Source organism: Aureobasidium subglaciale (genome assembly GCF_000721755.1).
Source record: "Aureobasidium subglaciale EXF-2481 unplaced genomic scaffold scaffold_47, whole genome shotgun sequence".
In the NCBI taxonomy this organism is placed as follows: Eukaryota; Fungi; Ascomycota; class Dothideomycetes; order Dothideales; family Saccotheciaceae; genus Aureobasidium; species Aureobasidium subglaciale.
The window spans coordinates 18,076-45,416 of record NW_013566948.1 but is presented as its reverse complement, the minus strand read 5'-3'; the positions used below and the strand labels follow the sequence as shown (position 1 = coordinate 45,416).

Here is a 27,341-nt window from a genome sequence, read left to right as displayed (position 1 = left end):
TCAACGATGCAACGATGGCAGCTGCAAACACAAGACAACGTTTGCGTTTCTTTTTTCGACTGATCGGACTTTTGGAGATAGCGCCGAATAGAGGACCATTGTCTGTGAATGGTACGGCGACGCCGGAATGCCATGTGAAACTGTCGCTATATCCGTGCAATAGAATTGTGGTCTGTCACAATCAATTTCACTCTTTGGCGGAAGGGTCATATAACTAGACGTCTCACCAGTCGTTTCTGACACCAGATCACTCTGAACTATCCTCTCAGCATCATGTCTTCTCACCACTCAGATTCGTCATCATTTTCCAGCTCTGAGAAAGAGGTCGCCGACTTCTCTGTCATCGAGCTGAATGCAGACTCTCTGAACTCTTCCAGCAACTCCAGTATTGAAAATGGAGTCTGCGACTCGGACAAGATTCCCAATGGCGGACTCGTCGCTTGGCTGCAAGTTCTGGGTGCCTTCTTCCTCTGGTTCAACACATGGTTAGTAATGCAAGATCTGTTCCCTGAACTAAGCTCATGCCTTCCAGGGGTCTTGTCAATGCCTTTGGATCTTTTGGGACATACTACGCTCTCGGTCCTCTTCGCGACTACCCAGCTTCGACCATTGCGTGGATCGGCTCGATACAGGCCTATTTGATGCTGTTCGCCGGTGCTTTGACCGGACCTCTATTCGACGCAGGCCACTTTCGTATCTTGTTGATCGTCGGCTCCTCGCTCATCGTGGTTGGCTTGATGACCGCCAGTGTTTCGACAGAGCTGTGGCAAGTCATGCTTTCGCAAGCCTTTGCCGTTGGTCTTGGAATGGGCTGTCTATTCTCTCCATCCCTCGCCATTCTCTCCACATACTTCTCTGAAAAGAAGTTCTTCGTGTCTATGGGTCTTGCTGCAGCTGGAAGTGGTCTTGGTAAGTACATACTTCACAGGCTTATGACAACCTCCGCTAACCATTTCAAGGTGGTACAATCTATCCGATCGTCTTCCACACCTTAGAGCCAAGGATAGGCTTCGGATCCGCAACCAGAGTCATTGCTTTCATCGCTTTGGGTACGCTCTTGGTCTCGAACGCCGTACTCAGAGTCAGAGTCCTGCCTGCTCAGAAGCGTAAAATCTTCGACACGACCGCTTGGAGGGAGCCTGCCTTCACAGTCTATGTCATCGGATCAATGATCGCTTTCCTAGGCACCTGGACCCCATTTGTTTACATCGAGGTCTATGCTCTCTCATACGGCATCACTTCGAAAGAGCTTGCATTTTACCTCCTCCCCATCATCACTGCTGGATCCATCTTCGGTAGAGTTGGACCAAACTTGATTGCTGCCAGAATCGGACTGTTCAACGTCGTCGTTCCCTGCCTTTTCATCACCGGCAGTCTTGCATTTTGCTTGATCTTCGCAAAGACACAAGCTTCCTTGATTGCCGTCTCCTGTCTCTACGGCTTCTTCTCTGGTTCTATCGTATCAATAATCCCTGCTCTTGGTGTCTTCATTTCGCCAAGCAGAGCAGTTATTGGAACGAGAATCGGTATGGCTTGTGCGACCATCGGTCTCGGTATGCTTGCTGGCACACCGATCTCGGGTGCAATCTTGACCAGGTATGGCTTCACAGCCACCTGGGCTTTCTCTGGGGCTGCAGCGGTTTTAGGAGGTTGTTTCCTGGCTGCTGCTCGAGTGTTACACGGAGGTTTGACTCTGAGGCAAAAGTTATGATCGGACAGTTAGTAATGAACCATGTTTTTCCTTCTTTGCCTGGAGTTGTGAATCCTCGTTCGGTGTGCACGCCATGTCTAGTGTCACCGAGTCTACTGCTTTGTAGTAAGAGGACACGTATGATCAGCCTGCGCGAACTGGAAGGTAACCCGAGTCACTGAAAAATGATGTGCCATAGCGAACGCAGGTGGGGAATCAGTACTACAGCGGCGCGCGATTGAACCGTAACCCCAAACTGCGAAGATTCCTCTTCGCAACGATGACTAGAAGTCTGAGTCAGTTCGTGCGTTGCGTAGGATGATCGATCTATCATGTTGGGAAGGACGCAGTGGGCCACTGCATGTCGCTGATGCATGGGGTAGATTGCGTGCTAGCACGACAACGCATCCGCTCACAGAGTACGCAAGCACGACCCTTCCATCGAAGTGCTTACTTATAGTTGCCTCTGAGTGCTGTCAAATTCTGCACAATACCATCGTAGACTACTCAGACATGGCGACCAAGAAAGAAATTCTGCTCAATGCATTCGATATGAGCACAATCGGGCATCTGTCGCCCGGGCAATGGAAGGTGATCGCTGCAGCCTCCACTTCGAGTCTACTTCAGGTGTTGATAATCGTAGAATCCCAGCGACAAGTCAACTACAAAGCGTCGCCTAGACTATTGGATCGATCTTGCGAAATTGCTTGAGAAGGGCGACATCAATGCCTTGTTCTTGGCTGACACATATGGTGGCTACGATACTTACCAGAACAGTTTGGACGAGTGCATTCGTCGCGCGGCACAATGGCCAATGACAGACCCGACCATCGTGAGTTCAATTTCTGGTTCATCTTGGCTAGCAGCTGATGATTGGATGATTGCGACAGCCAATCTCTGCCATGGCGGCCGTCACGAAGAATCTTTCATTTGGCATCACTGCCAGCACATCGTTCGAGCCGCCCTTCTTGCTTGCGAAGAGGTTCTCAACATTGGACCATCTGACCCAAGGTCGTATCGGATGGAACATTGTGACATCCTGGAAGAAAGCTGCCTTCAAAGCTATTGGTATCGATACCCCTATCGACCATGACGAGCGTTATGAGCAAGCAGACGAGTACTTGAGACTGCTGTACAAGTGAGTTGATTTAAAGCCATGGTTATGACGAGCTGAAAAGCTGACCACCAAAGACTTTGGGAGGGCTCCTGGAGTGATGATGCAATCATTGCCGACGCCAAGAATGATACATACTTTGATCCTGAGAGGATCAGAACAATCAAGCATCAGGGGAAGTACTTCAATCTTGAGTCGAGACATATCACCGACCCTTCGCCTCAGCGCACGCCATTCCTGTTCCAAGCTGGAACATCTCCGTAAGTACCATGCGTACATCATCGCGACATCATACTTATCATATTAGTGCCGGCTCCTCCTTTGCCAGCAAGCATGCCGAGGCCATTTTCGTGTCAGGCCATAGCCCAGAGGTCTTGAGACCGCGAATTGATGCGATCCGTAAACTCGCCAAGGAAGAAGGTCGCGACCCAGCGTCCATCAAGTTCTTTGCTACATTTACCCCAATTCTGGGAAAGACAGATGAAGAAGCTCAGGAGAAGCTAGCTGAACTCAAGAAGTATGCGTCTATCACCGGAGGACTTGTTCTGTTCTCTGGTTGGACCGGCATCGATATCTCGAAGATTCCTCTGGATCAGGAGATCACCGCGGCAGACTCGAAGGAAGTCCACAAAGTGACTTCGCAGCTTCATGCTTTTACGACTACAAGCAAGGAAGTTCCCAAGTGGACACCTCGTGTTGTGGCGGAGAAAGTGGGAATTGGCGGTCTCGGACCTGTCGGTGTCGGATCGCCAGCAACAGTCGCAGATGAGATGCAACGATGGGTTCGCGAAGCTGACCTCGATGGCTTCAATATTGGTTACGTCACTACCCCGGGTACTTTCGAAGACGTTATCGAGCTGTTGATACCCGAATTGCGGCGCCGTGGCGTCTATCCGGAGAAGGGAGCGAAGAACGGCCTGACACAAAGAGAAAAGGTATACGGTGCAGGACAGGCGAGTCTGAGAGCCGACCACACTGGAAGCAGGTACAAGTACAACGTCTACAAGGAAGATGCTCCGTACGTTGTGCAGGACAAGCAGGAGTTACCCGGACATCCAGATATTGGTGGTAACCAGAGCGACGTCCTGTTGGAGAAGAATGGCGTCTCGGTCAACGCGACCGAAGTTGCGGCTTGATAAGTGTTAGAACTAGCTCTTTCGCAGATCCGATCAGTATTGTCTTTCCCCCCACCCACGACTGCCCTTGTCTCCATCTTCCATTGGAATTAGTCCGCCGTTCATTGCGATACCAGCATTTCCGAGCGAGATCGTGGCTGGCAGCAAACGTGCGGCTTGAGTCGCGCTTTGGTCACCTCCAGCACAATCACCTGCGAAATCTTCATGAAGGTGCGTGTACCATCAGAACACGACAGAATGACCCCCAGTTGGTTGAACGGGGCAGTTGAGCATTTTCCGCGACAGTGAGTGCAAGTATGTCCGGGATCTCGAAACTCGGGATGTTGAGTGCGGCATCATTTTGGCCCTGCTTGCGTGCGAGAGCAAACAAGACAAACCACTCCGCACTGAGATGGAATTTCCAGAAGCTCCCTCAATCTTCGCGTGTCGCAATTCACTCCATTGTCGAGTTCTCGCGGCATCGGCAAGCGCGCGAGCGAGCGATGAAAATTGATCTTCTCATGCTTCGACGTGTAACGCAATTGCGAGAGATAATGCACCAGCGGCCTCACTCGTGCGAGACTGATCATCTCCAGCTTGCGACGCTGTTATTCGTCCAGTCAGAGGCAGTCGCGATGACGTGAGCACGCACGCCATCTGCTCTTGCAATAGAGACACTTCCGTGACGGTGAGAAAGCCGATGATGTTTCCAAAAGGGCACGATCCTTGTGAGTATTCTGCGTCAACACAAACATCTTCTCGCTTTTTCTTTGGGCTTGTATCTCTGGTCCCCATCCACGAACGTCCCCAAACCACAGTAAAATGGCCACCATAGCTACAGTTCGAGTCAATGGCGCTTCAGAACTTCGTGACATCAAGAGCTCTAGTGTCAGTGTCGTCGAAACCATCCAAGACTCACCGCAAAACACAAATGCTGGTGGGGACGATGTCTCGGAACAGAATTGGACTTACCCATATCCGACCGATTTCAAGCTTGGTGAGCATCCAATCGATGATGTTCGCGAGCTCAAGGTAAGGTATCTAGCTGCTTAAGCCTGTTGCGAAGCTCACAATCGCCAGGTAGCTGTTATCGGAGCTGGGCTCGCTGGTGTCACTGCTGGAGCGTTGCTTCCTGCCAAAGTGCCTGGTTTACAGTTGACAATACTCGAGAAAAATCCGGAAGTGGTATGCCATGAAATCTCATCACACTTGTCAGCCCTCGAATCTCTATCTCACACTCAATATGTCCTTCATTTCTGACATATTGCAGGGAGGCACATGGTTCGAAAATCGTTACCCAGGCGTTCGCTGCGATATTCCTGCAAATGTCTACCAGACAAGCTTTTCGCCAAACACGCAATGGAGCGAAGAATATGCGCAGGGACCCGAAATCCTCGCCTATTGGAAGAGTATTGCCGCCAAATATAACGTCTACGATAAGATCAAGTTCCAGGTCAATGTGCTTGAAGCCGTGTGGGAAAATGAGAAGTCACAATGGCGACTCGAGATTGAGGGTCTTGCCACGGGCGTCAAGCGCACCGAGTACTTCGACTTCATCATTTCTGCTATCGGTCATTTCAACGAGTGGAAGTTGCCTGAATATCCAGGTGAGTGATAGCGTAGGGGTGATTGCCTCTGGACGCCTATGCTCTGTCAGTCGTGGGAGTGATTTCCTAATGCGAGATGAGAGCAGGCATCGACGAATACGAAGGGCATCTTCGTCATTCAACCAATTGGGACCCGACATTCGACCCCAGCAGAAAGAGAGTTGCTACAATCGGTAACGGCGCGTCTGGCATTCAAGTCACACCTGAGCTACAGAAGATGGCAAGTCACGTTGACCACTACGCTCGAAGCCCCACGTGGATTGCAGGAAGTTTCAATGGGTCGGCAAGAGAACGTCAAGCGACTCCTCTGCACTTTACATCCGCGCAGCTTGAATCATTCAAGGATCCTGCGACTTATCTAAAGTTTCGCAAAGAGCTAGAAGGGCCGTTCTTCAGACGCTTCGATGCTGTTCTCAGAAACTCTGAGACAAGTAAGAACTCGGCTCGCGATTTCAAAGAATTGATGAGAAAGAGACTCGTTGAGAAACCGGAGCTCCTCGATCAGATTGTCCCAGACTTTCCTCCGCATTGTAGAAGATTGACTCCTGGCCCCGGGTACCTCGAGGCGCTCACAAAACCTAACGTCAGCTTCATTCAAACTCCGATCTCCCACTTCACAAAGGACGGCATCGTCACGCAAGATGGTGTTCATCGACCCGTGGATGCGGTCATCTGTTCCACCGGTGCGAATGTAGATTTTGCTCCTCCTTTTCCCATCATTGCCGGCGACTACGACCTCTCCAAAGACTGGAGACCTGACGGTAAGTTCGGATGGCCTTACTCTTACCTTGGCATCGCTACTCCAGGGTTCCCAAATCTGCTGCATCTTCATGGTAAGCTTACAATCTACCTTTCCCACGCTCTGTCGATCTCACTGATTTCGTAATAGGCCCCAACGCAGCAGGAGCTTCTGGTTCTGTCCCACACTCAGTCGAGAGTCAAGTGGCATACATGGCAAAAGTCCTTCGCAAAGCAAGCAGTCAGGGGATATCGAGCATGCAGCCATCCAAGGCCGCAGCCGATGATTTTGTAACCTACTGCGACGCTTTCTTCCCTCGCACCACTTTCTCGCGCAAGTGCAGTAGCTGGGCAAACGGTCGACGTCCAGGCGGAAGGATCCATGGACTTTGGCCTGGTAGTGCGAGTCATCTTGCCGTGGTACGCAGGGAGCCAAGATGGGAAGACTGGGAGTACACATATGTGAGGCCAGAAAACAGATTTGCTTACTGGGGCAATGGATGGACTAAGCGGGAGTTGGATCCTGATAGTGACCCCACCGTGCATCTCAAAATGCCAGAGAAGATGGATTTGCGAGACTTACATGAGCGGTGGTGGGACTTGTAAGGAAGCATGTACCCACGTGTAACTACGGTCAAGGATAGATACCGGGTGACATAAAATATGCCATTTGGCGATGACCTTCCAATTGAACGTATGTCGCATTTGTCGCGCGAGATCATATTGATCTATGCTGAAGTTCATGTCGGCACCGAATGGCTTAATTGTTGGGGTTCTCCATGCTGCAACGCGTGCACCACATATCGCAGTCTGCCACTGTCAATGGCGTGCTCGTCGAGCTGTATAACCATGCAGGGCTCTCACATAGGATCAATTTGCCAAGTCAGCCACACTATCGCACAATACAATCCTTGATTGCGAACATGCTGCTATCGCCGAATAGCGGAGCCATGTGCTTCTCCGTGGGTCTAGTCGAAAATTTGCTCACCAAGAAAACATTTGCCGGCAAGAAGTCCAGAGGCCTACTCAACAGACCGTCCCGGCTTTTTGTTGATCCACATTTCGCCATAACCAAGGCCGAGAAGATATAAGAAAACGCTCGCCCACAATCAACCGTGTCAATCAGTCGACTGGGAATCACAAGATACAACAATGACTGAGTCGGATCCCTATCGTAAAGACCGCAAGTGGTATCACTGGTACCATCCTTCTGACACAAAAGCTGAACGCAAGCTGATTGCGAAACTGGACTTACTAATCGTAACCTATGCCTTTGTCACATATTGGGCCAAATATCTCGATCAGAGCAACATCAGTTAGTCAAGTATCTCCCTCTTGCATTAAAGATACTGATGAGACTTAGATAATGCATATGTATCTGGAATGTCGGATGATCTTCATTTCCACGGCAATGAGCTTGTACATTTTCAGATCATGTATAACCTTGGGGCTGTGCTGGGACAGTTGCCATTTGCGCTGCTATTCCCCAAGATTCGAATGAATATCCTGGTCCCAGCATTGGACATACTGTGGGGCGTATTCACTCTTCTCCAGTTTAGAGCGCAAGGGTACTCTGAGATTATGGCCTATCGGTTCTTCGTTGGCTTGTTCGAGGTAAGAGCCACCTGCATGTATCGAAAACGACGCCATAGATGCTGACATGCTTCAACAGAGCGCTTTCTTCCCAGCAGTGCACTATGTTCTTGGGAGTTGGTATCGTGGCGATGAGATCAACAGAAGAGGTGGTGTCTTCTACGTCGGTCTTACCTTGGGCACTCTAACGGCGAGTCTGATACAAAGCGCATGTTCTGCTCATCTTGATGGACTCCACGGCTTGGCTGGATGGCGTTGGATGTTCATCATCAATAGTGTCATCACTCTTCCACTTGGACTTGTAGGGTTCTGGGTTTGGCCTGGTACTCCGACACACTCAAAGTCTGTCTTCTTGTCGAGAGAAGAACTCGCTCTGGCCAAGGACCGTCTGGAGAGAGCAGGGCACACTCATGACACTAAGCCGGTGACCTGGGAATTGGCAAAGAAAGTCTTCTTCGGCTGGAAGCTCTGGGTGCTCGTCATCTGGGACATTTTCTTCTGGAATGCTTGCTTGAACGCGTCAACAGCTCCATATTTGCTATGGTTGAAGAGCCTGCACAAGTACTCGACGTCGCGCCTCAATGATCTCGGTGCAACATCGCCAGGTCTTGGCATCTTTTACGTTCTGTTCATTTGCTTTGGAGCAGATCTGCTCTTTGGACGTCCTTGGGCCATCACAATTGCACACTCTTGGAATCTGCTCGGTGTGGTCATTTTGTTAGTGTGGAATGTCCCAGAAGTGGCCAAGTTCTTTGCCTTTAATACCGCCTACTCCTCTGTCGCAATGTCTTCGGTGCTTTAGTAAGTCCACGGATTCGAACACCATACTGCCAGGGACACTGCTGACAAGCTGTAGCGGATGGGCGAACGACATATTGAAGCATGATGTGAATGAACGGTCGTTCACCTTGGTCGCGATGAATGCCATTTCTCAGTCCACGACGGTGTGGACTCCACTCATCTTCTGGAAGACTGTCGAGGCGCCGAGATATGTCAAAGGCTTCTCGTTCACAGCCGCTACAGCCATCTGTCTCATCGCCATGACATGGATTGTGCACTACTTCCATCAGAGACAGGAGTACGTCTTTTTCTCTCCGTCCATTATTTGCTTACTGACACCTTGCAGGAGAGAGCTCGCTGAGAAATATGCTGGCACCATCGCCTTGTCAAGCGACGAGAACGTCGACGCGACCGTGGAATACCAATCATCTAAGACTGGCGTGCACACACGAGTCGGAATATACGACGAGGGCAAACGGGTGTAGAACATAGTGTTAGTTTGCCTGGCCTTGGTGTTTGTATGACGCAGCGATTACAAGGCGACGGCCAAGGCAGTGGCAGAATCCTCCGCTCCCATGGTGGATCCTTGGCTGAACTATTGAGCTTGACGAGTCGTATACCAATCCGTTCAATTGAAGTTGCGTTGGAAAAGTCGACGAATGGAAACAGACAGAGCAGCAATTTACTTGTTGCCGTTGGCAGTATTGCGACAACGCCACCTCAGATAACGGTTAGACTTGCTTTGCGATTTCCATGCAGCGAGTTCTGCATGGCGCACTCGGGCGTCAGCGGCGGTGCTGCCTGTCAGCTCGGCCACACCGATCGCCAACTCTTCCACGAGGCATATTCAAGCATGCGGCGATGTCAATTCGGATGTCACGGCGAGCACTCTGTCGTCCATGGAATTTTGAGAGAAAAAATCTTCGTTTCCCGAGCACCGCCGCAAAGCCGTCAATAGCTTCCTGTGAGGCTCAACGTCGCAGGCAAAAGATATGGCGAGAGGCCGATTGGTTGAGCGATGGACCCCAAATCCACTTTCGACCCCACGATAGATCTTGCCAAGCTGAATTAGGTTCACGATCAGCCAGAGATGGCAGCGATCAGCTATCAGCTCCCACGCTAGCAGCAGTGGCAAGGCGGGAGAGCAGAAAGCAGGCAATGACAGTGGTTCCTTGGGACGGGAAGGTCATCTTGAGCTCGCGTGTTGTGGGAAGCACTGGCGCGAGTTTCCAAGACGCAGCTCTCGCTAGTACATAATGGAGGAGAAGAATTTTGCACATGTCATAACCGCTTCCGCCACGCTCTGGCATGCAGGAGGGGAGATAAAGTGCTTGTGTGACCCCGCTCTTGTTGATGCATCTTTTGTTGTTTTTTCCGCAATTCACTCGCGCCTACTGTTTTCGGTGTAGCTTATCTTATCGCCAGCTGAGTGACGCAGCAACAAACACACCATCAAGGTCGTTTCGTGCGCCCATTAATCCAACCAATTCCTCCAACAGCACGACGGCGACAATGGACGCTTTCCGGAGCTCCAAGCAGGCCGAGTCAATTCATGCGCAAGATGAGAAGAGCATTGGTCGCATGTCGTCAAACCAGGCCGAAGCCGAAGTAGGTCAAGCCACGGTCCCTGTCGCGCAAGAAGCTGGTCTCTCCTTCGGCAATATCCTCAAGGGAAACGCAGCCCATGCCCTCACGCCGTTCGAGAGAAAGGCGGCCCTTGTTAATGCTGAACTCGACAAGTTCGGCATGGGCAAGTACCAATGGTGCATTTGGTTTCTGTGCGGCTTCGGCTACTTCCTGGATCTCGCGTGGTCGCAGGGTGTCGGTCTCGCGGCAACTGCCATCTACCAGGAGATGGGTGTGCCCGATGCCAGAACCGGAGACATTTACTCTTTGGCAAACGCCGGGCTGGCCATTGGCGCCTTCAGCTTTGGTCTTCTGGTCGATGTGATTGGCCGCAAGTGGGCCTTCAACCTGACCTGTCTGATCACGTCCGTCTTTGGTCTGCTCTTGGTATGTCTCACCACTCAGTCAATCCTCCCACAGCAGCTAATTCACCTTCCAGGCAGCACCCAAGCACAACTACCACGCCATCTGCGGCATCTACTTCTTGGCCTCGCTTGGTCTCGGCGGCAACATCCCCATTGACGCCACCATCACTCTCGAGTTTCTTCCCCAGAACCGTCGTTTCCTCGTCGCATTGCTCTCGCTCTGGCAGCCCGTTGGTGTCGCCATCGCTTCTCTCCTCGCGTTCGGCACCACGGCCAGACCCAAGTGGCGTTGCGACCCCGACTTGCCTGCTTGCGGCAACGGCGTGACTCCCTGCTGCACCACGTCAAGCAACATGGGCTGGAGATACCTGTTCATCATCCTCGGCGGCATGACTCTCGTCATCTTCTTCCTCCGCTACTTCATCTTCACCTTCCAAGAGTCGCCCAAGTTCCTCGTCAGCAGAGGCAGAGATGCCGAGGCCATTGAGGTTCTCCACAAGATCGCCAGATTCAACAAGGCTCCCCCACCACTTCTGACTGTCGTCCATCTTGCTGCCATTGACGAGACGTATTCCATGTCGACCGACGCGATTGAGACGACTGGCCAGCCCCTCAGCACCATGCAAACGACCAAGAAGGTCTTGAAGAACACGGCCCACAGCTTCAAGCATCTCAAGGCCCTCTTTACCAACAAGCTCCAGATGTTCATCTTTGTCCTCCTGGCCGTCGCTTACATGGGCGACTACTGGTCCTTCAACCTTGCCGGTCAATTCTTGCCCATCATTCTTCTCCGCAACAATGTCAGCAGCGGAGCTACAACCGTCACCAAGACCTATGTCCAGTACATCGCCATCTACACGCCTGGTATCGCCGGTGCCATCATTGCTATGGCCTCAGTCCAGTTGCCTCTGGTCGGCAGAAAGTGGTCTCTGGTCTTTTCCGCCATCTGTCAGGGTCTTGCCATGGCCATGTACACTCAAGTCAACACCACTGCCGGTTATGTCGGTCTGAACGCTTTCGAGTACATTATGCAAACCTACTTCAACGCCGTCCTTTACGCTTCCGCTCCCGAGCTGTTTGATACGGCGTACCGTGGAAGTGCCAGTGGCATGCTGTCCTGCTTGGGTCGTATCGCTGGCATCGTCGCTCCCTTTGCCGGAGCAAGTCTTCTGGCCAGCCAGAGTTCCGGTATCCTATGGCTGGGTGCCGGTGGTATTTGGCTGTCTGCCCTGACCATGATTTTCCTGCCTGTCGAGATGAGAAACAGACAGATGTTCTAGAAGTGCTTCTTTTTGTCCGGGACGTCAATGCATTAGCTACGAACTCATAATACATTCTATTTTTTGCTCTACTTCGAGCTTCGTCGTCCGTTTCCATGAACAACTCAATGTCGCATCAAGCGGCGCAAGATGGTTTTGTGATCAACACAAGCGACACTAACCATGAAAGAATGGGTTTAATCAACTCTCGTAGGCGACTGTAGACTACTGTGATCTGTGCATGAAGCATCCCAAACACCTGTTCGGAACCTCATGCGGAGAAGCCGGACGATCTCCGCATCTTATTTGATCCCAGTCACTCATCATGCATGCGTTCCATACCGATTTATTGTGTCTTCAAGCCCGGCTATCACTTTAAGTCCACCGTTCATGGGATGATAGAGAGTGTGTGTGTATTTTCATGATGTCGTCAGTGTTCCCCTCGATCTGTGGCACCCTTTACGGGTTATTATCGTGACAAAAGCAGTCGGACAATAGAGTTGACGAACGCCAAAGCCTGTCAGTGAGTCTCAAGGTTCTGTACCCTACGGAAATCATCACAGCAATCCTATTGTACGAGGGTCTTATATCTTGGACGCATGTTGGATGCTGTCGCGTAATCGCGTACATACAGTTGAACGTCAGGGAATTTGATGTAGAGGTGAATCCGTGTTCAACAGTTGACATGTGATTGTTGGAAGAGACTGGGTATATCAAAAGTAGTGTCTAATACAAGTGCAAGTTTGGAAATTAACGAAACAATAACGCCCAACCGACTCCGCTCCCTGTGTTCTTTTTTTTTTTTACCTCGCCTTCCCTCCCGCTTTGGCCTGACTATATATCACCCCATGTACCTCAGTTGGCATAGAACTGGACATTGTCAAGGAACAAAAACTGGTTTCCTGTGGGATTACAGCTCATGACTAGGTTCAAGGTTTGCTTGGTCGCAGTGGGTGTGACCTTAGCAGAGGTGTAGGCATAATGGTAGCCGTTGTAACCGTCGACCAATTTGGCAGTCGTCAAAAGGGTGGAGTCCAAGTATGCTTGGATGTTGCAATTGGGGGTGTTGTATGTTTGTGCAGCATTGTAGAAGCTCAACGTGTACGAGGCACCGGGCTTGAGGTTGGTCAGAGGTTGGCTTACGGTGGATGAGGATTGACCGAATTCGACGATTCTGTCGTCTTGTTAATTTTGTCTGATTTGTAACAAAGGCTTTAGAGGTGTCTTACAAGTAGCCGCTTCCTGCTTGGGCTGCTGGCTGGTATGACCAGCTACGACAGCCTTGGCCCGAACAGGACCAGGATGTCTGACCGTTCTCGAATGAGGGGTTCTGGATGATATTGAGGCCTACAACGGGTGTTGGAATTGGTGCCAGGTCGAGGGTTGTGGTCGTGGTTGTCTGGACGATAAGAGTGGTAGGGATGGTTTGAGTAAGACTTTGCACTTGGGTTGTGACGATGGTAGTGTAAGGCGTCGCGGCAGTCTCGGTGGCAGTTGCCGTGTTTGTACCGGTAGCGACGGCCGAGCAAGCAGCCGAGATACGCGATGGAGACCATGTCGAAAGAGATGCAGGGGTCTGTATGTCTCTTCTCAATTGGCGGGTCAAAGTTGCTGTTTGAACGCTGGTCTGTAGCTCAGTACTGTAGATAGTATCGGTCTGGAGACTGATCTGAGTCGAGAGCACAGTGGAGACTGCGGGAGTGACGGTTTGAGTAGACACGGTCGTCGTAGGGGGAGTATAGGCGATGTAAGCCGAGCAGAAGGCAGCACCACTAGCGCTGAGATATGGCACATCTGAAGGACAGCTGACATCACCTGAGATCGTTGCGTTGGAGGAGATATAACTCAGACCAATGGTGTAGTGGTCCTGTCCGCGCCATTGCCCTGCGTTCTTCGCGTAGCTGGCGCCCCAAGCTTGAGTGTACATGGAGCTGCAGTCGGTTAGTCACGACAAGTATACATCAAATCTTGGTTCAGCACATACCAGTATTGACCTTGATAGTCCCCGTTCTTGTACATGGCATACGTGTTATAGAATTGGCATGTCTTGGGGGCTCCGTTAGAAGGAGGATGACGAACGTTATACAAACTCTGGGCAGTACACGCTGCGGCACAAAGCGTAGTATCGAAGGGGCCCGAGGTGAAGAACTTGGCTCCCAGGAAGGTATCAGACTTTTGACAGTTGAGAGGGGCACTCATGGCTGCATCGTTGATTTGAATGTTGGCGGTGTATCCAGGATAAGTCTGAATCAGGACATCGCGACGAAAGAGAGCCGTGTCACGCTTCTGAGGCAGAGGACTAGCTTGCACCTCGCTGATAACAGCGTCTACGGCAGCCTGTTGGTTGTAGTTGCTGGAAATCTGTTGGACGCGGTTGGCCTCGCTGGCCAGAGGCTACACATCCGAGGCACAGTTCATGTTTCGAGTGTTCTTCGCACATTCCCGACACGATCGACGATCGCACGACCGGGGTAGACTCCTGCCGTGTACGGTAATTTGAGATTGACAGGGGAACCAGACCGCGATCAGACCTCGTGTCCTGCTCTTCGGTATCAGGCTTGGTCCTGAGATTCAGCTGAACGATGTCACTGCGCTTGTTCCATTATGACTCCAGCAGACCATCAAAGATGAAATAAGTACTGACAGGGAACGTGACAGAGACGAAGTACAGGTCGACCATAGTAGAGGTGGATCTGATGATCGCACCTGCTGGACCAAATGCTTCTCGGCTGGGCATTGTAGCGTTGACCCTGCTGCATTTTTGAGCACTCATGTAGAGATATCAAACTTACTGTAGCCTGTTATGAGGGGTCTGTAGTGTAGACGGACGACCAATAATTCACTGAGATGCCCTGAATGCGACTTCGAGACAAAATTAGAGTTAAACGTGACCGTATCGATAAGAGCGAAGCTGAAGGAAAATTTTCCCAAGCGTCAAACGCTCGCGGAACGAAGAAGCAGACAAGACATCCAGCCCTTGTCTTGTTGAACAAGCGAGACTTGTCATGCGATTCCAGCGTCTCATGGCACAGACTCGCAGCTGAGAACGTTCGTGGTCGCTTGCAACAATAGAGACATCGTGCTTTGCATCGCACGGAGCAACAAGCTCAGCTCGAGTTTCATCGAATTAGCCAATCTCGGTCGCGACGAAGTGCCAGGGACGTTGAGCGATAGTTATGGGATGCGGACAAGGCAGAGCCGAAGTTTCGCAAAAAAGTCGATTGACGTTCACCCTCGAAGGCACATCTCTTCCCGCATTTTGGGGCACACGCGCAGTGGGTATCGTGACGATCAGAATCATCTCGCGTGCTGTGTGATGGCGGCACAGTAGATGGTCGAGGATCTAGCCGGTTTGTCGAGCTACCGTCAACAGCCGTCGATTCTGGCTGTGCGGATGAGCCTGGAGATCTCCGCATCTTATCTGATCCTGATGGGATTACCCTGCTCCTGAGTACTACTTGCTCACTCGACTCATGTAGTCTATCTTTCCATCCTCCATTCCGCTGATATGGCCTCCAAAAGTTCTGCCCATCACTTCGAATGAGGCCTCATCATGCACTTTCTCTCAGCATCCGGTGCGTTGATTACATGTTGAACACAAATCATCAGTGTCTGAGACTTTGTGATTTTCACAGCGGACGTCAAAACCAATGATACCACATGGGTTGTCTAATGCCATGCCGACAAGATCTCTTACCGAGTCTAGTCGTCTACAAACACACGTTCCTTTCGGCACCTCACTGACAATCTCATCATGGTAGACGAAATCAGATGATCAATGTGGTTCTCGGCAATAGGGAAAGCTTATTCAACTCGGGCTTTGGCGGCATCTATCAAGGTTTGAGCGACTCGACAATAACGGTTGCTCGCCCGTGCAATTGCCCTCTCAGAGCCTAGGACCTTGCGTTCTTTTGATCAAAGTGTTCATAGCCTTGATACCTGTCTCTGCAATCTCGACATCTTGCTCTGCAGTGCCACTACTCACACCCATGGCACCGACCACAACGCCATCAATCACGATGGGCACGCCGCCAGTCAATGTGCAGAATCTGCCGCCATTGGTGTATTGTATGCCGAAACCCATGCCACCGGGGAAGAACGTGGGGGTGTTGTAATTAGAGGTCGGTACGCGATGGCCAGCTGCTGTAAAAGCCTTGTTGATGGCTATGTCGACGGAAGTGAGCTTTGCGTTTGTCATGCGGGCAAAGTGAAGCAGCTGGAGTGTCGAGTCGACGATTGCAATGTTGACATCTGTTGGGTCCGAAGGTCAATCACGACTCTCTATATGCTTTCTGTAGATGGAAGCAAATTCCATACCGACGCCAATTTCTTCTGCTTTCTGCTGCGAAGCTTCAGATGCTACCTTCGCGGCGTCGAGTGAGAGAATGGGTAACAGTCTTGTGGCGGCCATCTTGTCGGATTATCACTGTTCTAGTGACGGTCAGCGGGTGCTGTCGAATTGCAAGAGCGATGGAGAAGAGAGACCGTGATCTTTACCATGGCTGTGGCAATGCACTGGCCCGTAAGAACGGGATCGGGTTCAGATCGGCTTTTGCACAAATTTCAGACACACGAATCAACAAACAGCTATCGGAATCTTGTGTTTGTTTCTTTACAGGATGTACTGAGTAACACTGTAAAGTATTATGCTATATGATAAGTTACGGCTGACTAAGATCTTACCTAGAAGTGAGATAGCATCGGCCGCTGATATTTGCTCTTGGTCTAATCTATCATACTGGATGTTACATGTAGGCAAAGGTGTTCTGCAATTAGGCCAGCTAAGTGCCTCCACTGCGAGTCCGGAGCTGATACCGCAAGAATATGCTGATCAGGTCTTACTACAATTGCACTCCCGCGCTTCAGTCCTGTTGCCTCGAGCCAGTCTCTGCCTTCCTCATCATCTTGCACGACAAAATCTCTGTGCAAAACCACGAGATTTATCGGCACCTGAACAGGTCCAATCTCTTTCAAATCACTGGCTTGGATTCTGTTGTCAGGCCCAACAAGGACCGTGAACGCGTTACAAGCGCAAAGATCGAGTGAAGAATACTTCCGCCTTGACCTGTCTGCTGCACTCATCTCTGAAACATACGACAAGTCGACAGGCGAAGGCAGGAATCTGCGAAACGCGTCTGATGGCTCCACCCAGACGTGAGGCAATCGGGCACCAGGAACAAACTTGGGCGCATAATTGGATGCATGGGGTGGGACGCGTTTGGAGCCGTACACATAGCCGATGTGAAGCTCAAGCTGCTCACGTTAGTGACACATCGCTCGCGCCAAGGGATGAAAGATTTACATTATCAAAGTGCTCTTGCTGCTCTTGGATACCCTTATCAATGGAAGTCCTCTGTTCAGCTGATCTGAGGGATTCTGAAAGGTTCTGTCTTGCCCGGTTAACATCGGGATCGGTGGCTCCTGATACTTTGAGGAGCGAGAAAATCTTCTTGCCGTTCTTCACGCTTTGCTGAGAGTTGATGTTGGCAACCTGGTGTCTCTCGGTACCGTAGCTGTCAAGAAGTTGGTCATTGGCCCAGCCTTGTTGAACTGCAGCAATCTTGTATGCAAGGTTGTGAACATCGCCAAGACCAGAATTGAGTCCAAGGCCACCAGTCGGAGGGAACGAGTGAGCGGCATCTCCAGCCCTACTAGAGATCAGCGATCAATCCTCGGGGCGAGGTCGCTCAGCGATAGACTGATGCTAGCGATCATCATGAACGCAAGACAAAACCGCAGACTTACAGGAACACCCTACCGCTGCGGTACTCACGAGCGACTTTACAACTGAGAACCCAGGGTCGGAAACTCAACACCTCATACGATGTCCTCTGGCCAATAGCGCAATCGAGGACTTCCCGACAGAGACTCTTGCTCCAGGACTCCACAGGATGCTTTGTAGACTGCGAACACGGTAAGTATGGTCATTGGTCAATGATGGATGGCAGCTTCGGAGGCATACGTCGAAATTACAGATCAGAACTTGATTTTGGGACAAATCATAGGCAATTACGAAGCCAGACACAAGAGGATCCATCACCCAGTGAAGCATTCCGACCCGGTCCTGGCTAACAATGGGCCGCAAGTCCGCGTTGAAATGGATCGTCATCATCGTCTCATCTTGTCGGACTTAGTCAATATCATTGGGTCACAGTCTTTGTTCCACTCACAGGATTCTTCGCCATCGCATTCAATTCCCAGATAAGAACGGACGGGACTTCGCGCTCCGTCACAAGCTATGAGATGCTGCGACTTGACTTCAAAAGTCTTGCTACTGTTCATGTCTTTAACAGTTGTTATGACATGGGTAGCGTCTTGATGACATGACAGAAAACTGGCGCTCCTGATGATCTCCACGTCGTCTGGCAGGTGATGGTGAACGAAGTCCTCGAATGTGGGCTGTGGGATGTTGTGAATCATCTGTAGAGCGATGTTAGACCTGGTTGTGTTGTGTGATGACCGACGAGGCTCAGACCTCTGGTGTGTGTTTCAATACGCCGACATCCATTCGCTCATACGGCAGCCTTCCAATGTGTTCGCCACTCAAGTTCGTGATGAAATTTACCCAATAAGCTTCTGATCGTGGCGTACCCAGGTTTCTGATATCATTGGTATCGAGACCGAACTGGCGGCATATCTCAAGCGATCTTGGAGAAAGAGCGTGGGCTTTCGGAGCAGCTAATCGTTGAGGGTACCTCTCGATGATCGTGCATTTGACTGTAAACAGTAAGCAAACACTGCTATTGACTTGCTACAAGTGAAGACATACCTCCAAGCCGAGAGAGAAGATAAGCTTGGAGTAGACCGGTTGGTCCTGCACCGACGATCAACACAGACGTCTCGATCAGCGCAGACCGAGACAAAGCAGGAGCGTCATGTGATCCATTTTTTGGCATCTCAGACTCAAGTTCTTGTGCCGAAGGCTGTGCTTGCGGGTCTTCCAAACGCGCAATCATGTTGAAGTACGCTCGTGGGTATCAGAGTACGGTCAGTGCGAAGTCAGGATCCAGGGAGTGTCTTGCTTTAATCAATGCATGGGTACGAATTCATCCGTTATTCCAAGTTCTGCGCCGAGACAGATTCTGGTCAAGTTGCAATCGTTGTGGAGATCTCTCGCGTTTTGCTGTGGTTTCCTCTGTCTCCACAATGCGGGATGGGCCACCCTCGGCGCCCCACAAGCTTGCTTCGTACCCATCGTTTCCAATTTGCGATCGAGCAATGATTTTTTTTTTCTTGTCCAACCACAGTCTCCACCATGTCAAGCTCGGCACCTGACGCAACAACACCTGGACTGATAGCACAAAGCGTCGTTGATCACGCGGGTCTAAGCCCCGCGGGATCTGCCAGAGGCAGTTTGGGGCGCGCTCAAAGCTATGCTGCCGGACGCAAGCGATCGGATCTCTCGTGTTGCTATTGTCAGCGCCTCTTTTCTAAGCCTGAACATCTGAAGGTCTGCCAGGAAAAGTTCTCCTGTCATTCACCATGTTGACAACAAATAGCGGCATGAGGACACACACAAAGGAAAAAGGCAGCATAATTGCAAGCTCTGTCATAAAACCTTTGGACGTCCAGACTCTCTTAAACGACATGAGAAGACACATGTTAGACGACTCAGTCATATATCATTCGATGAGATGTCTTTCATCGGTGAAAGCTCTGAAACGATTGATCTGTCAGCTTCTATGAAACTGAACGCACAGCCCGTGAACGTTAGCGAGATCAGCCTATCTGATCGTGCCGCCTCAGTATCACAGCAAGAATTTCAAGTCGGAGATGAGGCTATTCAGAGCGAGGACCTAATACCTTTCCCAGTTGAATATGCTTGGCCTGGAGCCGCGGACATTCTGGAGATCTTGATGAATGCTGATGCTGGCTGGCCTATGGACGTCCAGATGCCACTGCTCGACATGAATGGCACGGGAACTTTTGATACGTGCCATAATCAATCCGGCACTGGTGAGGGCTCTTTTGCAAGAGCTCGACAAGCCATGCAGCACATGAGTAACCTCATGCAAGATCTCGTGAGTGAAGACGATGGAGTGTGTACTATCGGCTGTGATTCTGACTCATCATCATCAGTCCTTCAATCTTGCAACGGAAGTCGAGTCTGCTGGAATTTCCTCTGAATATCTGGATGTTTGCATGAATGCCTTCTTCGAGAGATTTGTCATAATATTCCCAGTCGTTCACCAACCAACTTTTTCCCTCAAGGACTGTGCCAGCCCACTTCTCTTGAACATGATCGTCCTCGGCTCACTATTTTGTGCGACTAATGAGACATCAAACAAGGTCGGCTACAGCAATGTGGATAAAGCCAAATACTGACAGTCAGCAGGCAGAAGTCTTGTGGCGGCTGGCTCACGCCGCTGTTGCGACATCAGTCAGTCCTACACATCTGATTGAGGGTTTTCGTGCTAATGGGAGACAGTGGCAAAGTATGCTTGACCAAGTAAACAGCGTGGACATGAAGACGGGCGTTCAGCTCGTGATGACCGCTCTTCTCGGTCAAACCCATGCTTTTCTTTCGCAAGTATGGCATTTTCCAATTTGAGTCATGCATTTCAGTCACTAAGCATTTTCAGAGCCGGTCGACTCGGAACACCAGCCATACTTTCCACGGGCTCGGCTTCTATTGGGCAAGACAATGCGAAATGTCTGTTTCGCAATCATTTTCCGATGTGCCGACCATTAGCAGCTCGTCAGCGCTAAAACGCCGGAAGTGGGAAGCTTGGGCAGCTCAAGAGACCCGACATAGAGCTCTTCTTGGCCACTATATCCTGGACGGACTCATATCGCAGTTTTCTGGCCTCCCAACGAGTGACAGACATGTTACTAACGCCATGATTCTTCCCAGTAGTGGTATTGCTTATGAGGCTCTATCAGCTGATGGTTGGATTCAAGCCATGGAACAGAATCCACAGTCCTCGATGACATTTCGCCAGATCTACCTGGATCTGTTTGACTCTAATATCGGTTTCAACTATGAACTGTCGTATTTTTCCGTTCGGGTCGTCCTTGAGGGATTGCAGTCTTTGATCTCGGATCACCGTCAAGCCCAAGGTGACTTCGTTGGCGCAAAAGACCTCCGCGCTATCGACGGCGCGCTATGGCGCCTTCTAGACACACAGATTGAGGGGCCCGTACACTCATCCCATGAAAAGCTTGATCTCCTGATTCGCTGGCATGCGATATGTATAGAGCGGTGTGTCAACACGAACATACTAGCCCGCCACTTGTGCGAGAGCTATACTATCGAACAAGACCTGTATAACAACAAATCCTGCTCGGACTTCGACACACTGGCCTGGGCTGAAACCATCGAAGCTCGTCGAGCCATTCTGCACGCTTCAGCCATAGCTGATCTGGTTATGAATCTATCATTGCGTAGAGTGCCGTCGATACACATCCCTTTCGCCGTGGCTACATCCAGCAGCATCTTCTTGGCGATGCTCTCATGCGGGTATACAGGCGCAGGCGTACCGAGTGTGATCCATTGGAGATCGGTATGCTTGTATGACACGAACACTCGCGTCGATTTGGCAGCGAGTCGTCCTGTTGACATATTCCTTGACCTCTCGCACAACATTTGGAACCCTGCCACCAGCTCCCGGAATTTCTTGTACAATTTGAATTCACTACAAGCAGTGCTTGGATCGCTTTCTCTGACATGGGGTATCGCGAAGGAAATGAATGTTCTAATACATCGATTGATATGCTCTATGATCTAAGCACAACTGCTAATGCCTCACGAGTCTCTCAGTTAGACATCAAAAAGATATTGAGCTTCGCCAGGTGTCAATTCCAACACTCTTGACTTCGTCTTACTCTCTACCATGCTGGTGGCTGCCCGAGTGTCGATCCTCCAAGGTTTGATGGGAGCTTCATCATGCAGACACCAGATGATCTGCTGGGGTTGGCCAAGAAGCTCACTAATCATTGTCGCAGCTTCTGCCGCGCTTCCGTCGTAGGGTCGCCCGTCAATATTCGCACGACCAGCAATCGCCTGGATAAGAACGTCTTTGAAAGTCAGCGATAGATGACCTGGAGTGGGAGAAAGTCAAACCTGGCTTAGGCTCGAGGCGTTCTAGAATTCCCCGATAAGCTCCTAGATGCGCGCTCCAAAGCAAAGTTTTTTCTCCAATCAAAAACGAAAACATAATCTGTCCGCCATCGAAATTACTCATGATGTTGACGTCCCGCTTTGAAACGTAGTCGGCGAAAGATCTCTCTCCTTGATCAAGGTTTTCAGGCGAGACAAGCTCGCTAAGCCGCAGCAAACCATAACGCATGCCTATAGTGATGTCGATTGTACATGCGTAGGGACTGCTTCCCTCATATCTTGTGGCCGTGTTCATCTCATCCGGGATATCGGCGTGGCTAGACATGGTCAATGTTCAAGGCCTCTGATGGGTGATACGATGAATAGATTTACCTTTTACCTGGCAACACACAGTGCAGACTCGGCCACTGCGATTTGTCAGGATTTAGCTTACAAGACTTTCGTGGAATACTGACCGCATGTACAGCCATCGTGGCGAGAGAGTCTTCTGGGCGTCTAGGTGCGCCAGGCGGTCCGGGTGCAGTCGCGACCTCGTCCTCAAGAGCAGCGAGGCGGGTAGCTTTAGTAAATAACGGTATGCGCTCGCCTCCAGCCACTGGGATGAGTTGGTCCTCGCTAACACCAGCCTCTCTGAGAGTATTGATCGCTTCTCCGTTCGCAATGACGATCGCCCCTGTCTGCTTGGCAAGTCTATCACACCCTGGAAGATGATCAAAATGTGCGTGGGAGATGAAGATGTAGTCTGCCTCGGTCACTTGATCAATGGACAGATAGTGAGGAAGCACATCAGGCTTTTCCAACCACGTGTCCAAAAAGATTGTCAGGCCCCGAGTCTTCAGCCTGAACGTTGTTGCGCCTGTCAGAGCAAGTCAGCAGGAGACGACAGCGAAAGACATGTCTCTGCCTCACCGAACCACTCAAGAGTAGTACCACTCATAGTTTCGATCGATGCTGAGGCTCTTCTTGGATCTTGGAAAAACGACAGTCAAGAGTACTGATACTGTACCTAGAAAGCAGGCCTGCGTTGATGACAGAACTCGTTGCAATTGCCAGCTGTCCTGGATCGTCCTATTCGATCCTCTCCGCGAAAATGAGTCTCCACACTTCAATCTCCACACCCCGCACGATCCCCTCAAATTTCGCAAGCCACCCGACGGGCCTTCGCTCTAGCGATGTGCGTACGCGTAGTGAGCTTGAAGATGATACATCATTGGAGCATGTCTCCATTCCAAGAGTCGATGTGTCAAACATCAGCCAGAACACCTTCCCACTAGCCATGGATCCACAGAAGGATTCAGTGACCATGCATATCGAGCTCCAAAATACACCCGTTGAGCAGACCACGACTCCGGACTTTGCAGATTGTGGTTCTGAAGACTACTCTGTTGGCTTCAAGACCTATTTTGCCATATTCTCTTTGGCTTTGGCCAACTGTTGTGCTACTCTGTCAAATACAACAAACACTATCATCAAGTTCCAGGTCATGAGTGTCGGCGGATCAGCTGTGGCAAGTTGGATAGCAAACTCCAATTTTCTCCTCACTCTTGCCTGTGGACCCATCTTCGGCTCGTTGACTGACAGAATGGGTAAAAAATGGTTCATAGTCGGAGGCTGTGCCATTGGCGTCGTGGGCTCATTCATCTCGTCTTCTGCAACCCAAGTTTACACCATCATTGGCGGCAACATCTTGACTGGTATAGCTGTAAGTTTCTTAGTCATCTCTGACTTTGAATTATATGTGCTGAATGATCTGTAGAACGCAGGATGTATCGTATCCATCGCCGCCAATCAGGAGATCACTCCGAACAAGTTCCGACCCTACGCATTCGGGTTTGCAGTATGTTCATCATTGAGCAATTGTCTGCGACAATCTAACGAAGATTAGCAAACAGTCAACAGTATCGCTGCGATCGCAGGTACCTTCGGTGCTGCCGCCTTTGTGAAGTACGCGAGCTGGAACTGGAGTTATCGTCTCAATGTCAGTAGCCAAGTCATGTTGGTAGATAATCCTCTGACTGTACACTCAGGGAATTGTGTACGGCGTTTCCGGTCTCTCTGTACTTCTGTCCTACAAGCCCCCTCCACCAGCTATACGACGCGCTGGAGAACTTCGCGAGATTCTGCTTGCGGTCGATTATCTTGGTATCCTCTTGTTAGCAGGATCCCTGGCAAGCAGTAAGTCATATTATCCATGTTCGATTGACTACAGCTGCTAAGATCAACAGTAACAATGGCTCTCACCTGGGGAGGCAGCACGTACGCTTGGAACTCTGGTGTGATCATTGGCACTCTCGTGGCTGGCAGTGTTGGCCTGGTCATCTTCGGATTATTTGAGCACAGACTCAAGACAACAAATGGTATCCTTGACCACCGCCTCTTTGAGAACATGAATTTCCCAATTCTCTGCTTTGTCTGCCTGGTCGACGGCATGCTTCTGCTGGGGATTAACGTTCTTTATGCACAAGAGATCGCCGACTTGTTCTCCAAAGACGCGCTGAGGATCGCCGTCATACTCACCCCATACTTGATCACCTCGACCGTGGGTTGTCTGCCCGCTGGTTGGATCATGGGAAAGACTCATTCCTATCGAATCTTGCTCATCGGAGCTCTCCTCTGGTGTTCTCTGTTCACGGGACTGATGGGTCTTATTGATTCTTCGAGACTGAAGATGGCTCTCGCATTTTCGGCACTTTTCGGGTTGGGCACAGCAGTCACCACCGTCATTCCGAGTATGTGTCCGTGTCACGTGTATATATCTGATCTGGCTAACTAAGATTCCAGTCGTTGCTCTGGGGTTATCCATTCCTTCATTCTTGCTTGGCACTGCAGGAACACTAAGTATCTCCTTCCGCGCTTTGGGAGGCATCGTCGGCATCACGATCTTTACAGCTATCTACGACAATAAGATCGCAGTGAATCGTCCTAGAGAGGTTTCCGATGTGGTACTTGGCGCCGGCCTGAGCACGGATACGCTTCAAAAGGTTCTTAAAGCGCTTTCGGGGAACGTGCCACCAGCCGTATCACTTAGTGCCATATCAGCTCTGCCTGCCAAGCTCATAACTCCTATCGTCAACGCCTCACTCAAAGCCTCAGCCGAGTCTTGGACGTACGTCTGGGTGGCCATTGCGTGAGTGATGTCTTGCACATAGACTAGTGTTGTCCGGGACTAACCTGCTTACTAGTTGCATCACTTTCGCCAATGCTGTAGCATGCTGTTTCTTGAAATCGGTCAAGTCCAACATGACCGCACACGTAGAGTCGGCTCTTGAGCGCAGCACGACCCGCGACACTCAAATGAGTAAGAAGCTGAAGATTGCGATTTGAGGGCAAGTGCTACGATCTTGACCCTTTCTGACACACTAGATCAATATCTCACTTGGGATCTCACAAAGCTTCAGAACCGAGTCGTATTTGTATATTTACGTAGTCGATTGGAAATATGCACCCACAGAAAGTCATTCACACCGTAGTTCGTGACGTGCTCGACTCGTGTGACAATGGGACGTGAGAGGCGCTGCCATCCTCAGATCAAGACCACGCTGTCTTCTCTTCCCCTTCTCATCCTCTCGGATATTGTCTAGCTAAGTTTGCAGCGGTTTGAAGTACTTACAGGACCTTCGGATTATACTGCCAGAATCTTGGAGCGCTGACTGAACCGCGCCTGTTGTCACAATCGTAACCAAATACTATCTAGAACGATCGCGAAGATGAGTTCAAACATCTACAAATCTGTCATTTGATAATCATGCCTATTCAATGGAGCATAAAAAGGAATTACTAGTCTACGTATACAGCTTCGCCGCTTCCTCTATATCTCTGGTGCAGTCGACATACTTACCTCTGAGCTTTGCTCCCTTTCCCGAAGCCAAATATACGCACGTCCAGGCTGGTAATGAGATGTCGAACTTCGGTCTCTTCTTGTCTAGCTCCTTCATATGCTCAATGATATATGGCGCACTCCTATGAGTTTGCTCAGGGAAGCCTGTGGTGTGAAGCGATGTTTCAATCTCTCCCGGATGGATGCTGAATAGGGATATTCCTAGATCTGAGATCAGCGGACATCCATGTCTGAGGGGCGCCAACCAATCAAGGTGAATATGACGCTTTCGTACCATTCTCAGAGCCGGATTCGATTCTAGCCATCTCGTCAAGTTCGACCTGCAGAACTGCAGCGAATCTGGTGATCCCTGTCTTGCCGGCGCCGTAGCTGTTCTGAGATCAGGGATGTGGAAGCTGTGAGCATGGGTGAACCTACGCGGTAGTCCAGGGAAGATCCTAAAGCTAATCAGTCTGGTATGATAAGTTGAGTATTCGTCGGACTCACTGCAACTGCTGCTCTTGAGGATGTGTAGATGATCGTGCCAGAGTTACGCTTTCGCATTTGTCTGGAAGAGGGTTCAGCAGGAGCTTAATGGGTCTCATGAGATCTGCAACTCACGGAAGCACCAGCCTAGTCAACTCAGTGGGAGATTTCAAGTTGATTTCTAACGAGTACCACCTGTGGCAAAGTCAGTATCCGAACACGCTCATGTAAAGTGCACATTTTACCAGTCCTTGGGATCGGTCATGGTGAATGGCATGAATGCTATCAAACGGTCAATGGGAATTTTCGTGTCGCGATCAACGAGGACCTACTGTTCGTGCCAGCATTGCACACCAATACGTCTATCATACCTAGCTCTTCGTTCACCTTCAATTGGTGAGCCTTCGAAGCGTCCAAGTTGACGACATGCAATCTACCTTTGCAACCAACATCTCCATATCGCTATGCTTGCAGCCGTCGGCAACAATACCGACTGCCTTAATGTCAGGACAGCAAGCTTTGATTTCCTCGCAGCTTGCTTCGACCTCAGCAGCATTCCTTGCTGTGACAGCTTTATCCAGTCAGCTACATCGATCAAGAGACGCATGATGCAATAGGGTATTTTACCAACGTGATACCCTGATCTGGCGAAACTACGAGCAATTTCCTTGCCAATCCCACGTCCAGATCCAGTCACCAGACATACTCTTCCGCAACCTGTGTTGTGGAATTGGCCAGGCTTGATGGCAGGGTAATTGAGCGCGCTCTGCCGAAGCGTGAGCTTCGATAATGCTGGAGGTGCCGCTGCATTCCCTGGAGGTGCCATGTCGTATCCGTGTCAGAGTGCTATCGCTGCCCACGACGTGAATTGAGTCTGTACTTGTGTTCACAGTACAGGCGTTGCCGCAAGCGCCTTCACTCGCCGGGTGGGGACGTCACCATCTCCACAGCAACTCCTCTCCACTACGGAGACCAGCGTCCCATCCCCTTTGTGGAGACTCACGCTGGCTGGTGCGCCGGTGCCCCGCAAATTGCGGCACCATGTTTGACCGAGGCCTGCATCGACTATTAGATTTGTGATCGGATCACAC

General features: G+C 50.5%; 12 protein-coding genes across 12 annotated transcripts; 7 read left to right on the top strand and 5 right to left on the bottom strand.

Moving 5' to 3' along the window:
* Positions 1 to 273: 273 nt before the first annotated feature.
* Positions 274 to 1,711, top strand: AUEXF2481DRAFT_9611 (uncharacterized protein; the record flags this gene model as incomplete). The annotated part of the gene is made up of 3 exons (XM_013483261.1): positions 274 to 485; positions 533 to 909; positions 960 to 1,711. 3 exons carry the CDS (start codon positions 274 to 276, stop codon positions 1,709 to 1,711), a joined length of 1,341 nt encoding a protein of 446 aa, XP_013338715.1.
* Positions 1,712 to 2,203: 492 nt separating this feature from the next.
* Positions 2,204 to 3,986, top strand: AUEXF2481DRAFT_75138 (uncharacterized protein; the record flags this gene model as incomplete). Its single annotated transcript, XM_013483277.1, has 6 exons — positions 2,204 to 2,281; positions 2,334 to 2,522; positions 2,581 to 2,828; positions 2,882 to 3,064; positions 3,112 to 3,822; positions 3,883 to 3,986. 6 exons carry the CDS (start codon positions 2,204 to 2,206, stop codon positions 3,938 to 3,940), a joined length of 1,467 nt encoding a protein of 488 aa, XP_013338731.1. The 3' UTR covers positions 3,941 to 3,986.
* Positions 3,987 to 4,741: 755 nt separating this feature from the next.
* AUEXF2481DRAFT_34148 (uncharacterized protein) lies at positions 4,742 to 6,870 on the top strand (the record flags this gene model as incomplete). The annotated part of the gene is made up of 5 exons (XM_013483266.1): positions 4,742 to 4,951; positions 5,000 to 5,104; positions 5,190 to 5,526; positions 5,613 to 6,359; positions 6,416 to 6,870. The coding sequence occupies 5 exons, from the start codon at positions 4,742 to 4,744 to the stop codon at positions 6,868 to 6,870; spliced, it is 1,854 nt and encodes a 617-aa protein (XP_013338720.1).
* Positions 6,871 to 7,387: 517 nt separating this feature from the next.
* Positions 7,388 to 9,304, top strand: AUEXF2481DRAFT_103474 (uncharacterized protein). Its single transcript, XM_013483283.1, has 4 exons — positions 7,388 to 7,579; positions 7,628 to 7,878; positions 7,937 to 8,658; positions 8,714 to 9,304. Exons 1-4 carry the CDS (start codon positions 7,417 to 7,419, stop codon positions 9,120 to 9,122), a joined length of 1,545 nt encoding a protein of 514 aa, XP_013338737.1. The 5' UTR covers positions 7,388 to 7,416; the 3' UTR covers positions 9,123 to 9,304.
* A 914-nt stretch (positions 9,305 to 10,218) lies between these two features.
* Positions 10,219 to 11,908, top strand: AUEXF2481DRAFT_71693 (uncharacterized protein; the record flags this gene model as incomplete). Its single annotated transcript, XM_013483273.1, has 2 exons — positions 10,219 to 10,650; positions 10,703 to 11,908. 2 exons carry the CDS (start codon positions 10,219 to 10,221, stop codon positions 11,906 to 11,908), a joined length of 1,638 nt encoding a protein of 545 aa, XP_013338727.1.
* A 750-nt stretch (positions 11,909 to 12,658) lies between these two features.
* AUEXF2481DRAFT_578522 (uncharacterized protein) lies at positions 12,659 to 13,855 on the bottom strand. Its single transcript, XM_013483282.1, has 2 exons — positions 13,117 to 13,855; positions 12,659 to 13,061 (listed from the first exon to the last, which is right to left on the bottom strand). Exons 1-2 carry the CDS (start codon positions 13,812 to 13,814, stop codon positions 12,743 to 12,745), a joined length of 1,017 nt encoding a protein of 338 aa, XP_013338736.1. The 5' UTR covers positions 13,815 to 13,855; the 3' UTR covers positions 12,659 to 12,742.
* Positions 13,856 to 15,671: 1,816 nt separating this feature from the next.
* Positions 15,672 to 16,427, bottom strand: AUEXF2481DRAFT_45282 (uncharacterized protein). The gene is made up of 2 exons (XM_013483270.1): positions 16,205 to 16,427; positions 15,672 to 16,138 (listed from the first exon to the last, which is right to left on the bottom strand). Exons 1-2 carry the CDS (start codon positions 16,296 to 16,298, stop codon positions 15,774 to 15,776), a joined length of 459 nt encoding a protein of 152 aa, XP_013338724.1. The 5' UTR covers positions 16,299 to 16,427; the 3' UTR covers positions 15,672 to 15,773.
* A 185-nt stretch (positions 16,428 to 16,612) lies between these two features.
* On the bottom strand, positions 16,613 to 18,783 carry AUEXF2481DRAFT_71721 (uncharacterized protein; the record flags this gene model as incomplete). Its single annotated transcript, XM_013483275.1, has 7 exons — positions 16,613 to 17,140; positions 17,190 to 17,535; positions 17,633 to 17,790; positions 17,850 to 18,007; positions 18,058 to 18,307; positions 18,363 to 18,604; positions 18,657 to 18,783. The coding sequence occupies 7 exons, from the start codon at positions 18,781 to 18,783 to the stop codon at positions 16,613 to 16,615; spliced, it is 1,809 nt and encodes a 602-aa protein (XP_013338729.1).
* A 350-nt stretch (positions 18,784 to 19,133) lies between these two features.
* AUEXF2481DRAFT_103464 (uncharacterized protein) lies at positions 19,134 to 22,056 on the top strand. Its single transcript, XM_013483281.1, has 6 exons — positions 19,134 to 19,337; positions 19,387 to 19,908; positions 19,967 to 20,176; positions 20,223 to 20,267; positions 20,316 to 20,417; positions 20,470 to 22,056. Exons 1-6 carry the CDS (start codon positions 19,143 to 19,145, stop codon positions 21,613 to 21,615), a joined length of 2,220 nt encoding a protein of 739 aa, XP_013338735.1. The 5' UTR covers positions 19,134 to 19,142; the 3' UTR covers positions 21,616 to 22,056.
* On the bottom strand, positions 21,648 to 22,884 carry AUEXF2481DRAFT_48834 (uncharacterized protein; the record flags this gene model as incomplete). Its single annotated transcript, XM_013483272.1, has 5 exons — positions 21,648 to 21,904; positions 21,951 to 22,264; positions 22,320 to 22,354; positions 22,403 to 22,803; positions 22,857 to 22,884. The coding sequence occupies 5 exons, from the start codon at positions 22,882 to 22,884 to the stop codon at positions 21,648 to 21,650; spliced, it is 1,035 nt and encodes a 344-aa protein (XP_013338726.1).
* Positions 22,885 to 23,037: 153 nt separating this feature from the next.
* AUEXF2481DRAFT_75131 (uncharacterized protein) lies at positions 23,038 to 25,406 on the top strand (the record flags this gene model as incomplete). The annotated part of the gene is made up of 8 exons (XM_013483276.1): positions 23,038 to 23,125; positions 23,309 to 23,649; positions 23,704 to 23,784; positions 23,833 to 23,925; positions 23,975 to 24,122; positions 24,173 to 24,676; positions 24,729 to 25,074; positions 25,130 to 25,406. 8 exons carry the CDS (start codon positions 23,038 to 23,040, stop codon positions 25,269 to 25,271), a joined length of 1,743 nt encoding a protein of 580 aa, XP_013338730.1. The 3' UTR covers positions 25,272 to 25,406.
* Positions 25,407 to 25,680: 274 nt separating this feature from the next.
* AUEXF2481DRAFT_45277 (uncharacterized protein) lies at positions 25,681 to 27,113 on the bottom strand. Its single transcript, XM_013483269.1, has 9 exons — positions 26,878 to 27,113; positions 26,688 to 26,821; positions 26,583 to 26,637; positions 26,496 to 26,532; positions 26,386 to 26,445; positions 26,272 to 26,332; positions 26,203 to 26,222; positions 26,060 to 26,154; positions 25,681 to 25,986 (listed from the first exon to the last, which is right to left on the bottom strand). Exons 1-9 carry the CDS (start codon positions 27,074 to 27,076, stop codon positions 25,730 to 25,732), a joined length of 918 nt encoding a protein of 305 aa, XP_013338723.1. The 5' UTR covers positions 27,077 to 27,113; the 3' UTR covers positions 25,681 to 25,729.
* Positions 27,114 to 27,341: the final 228 nt, after the last annotated feature.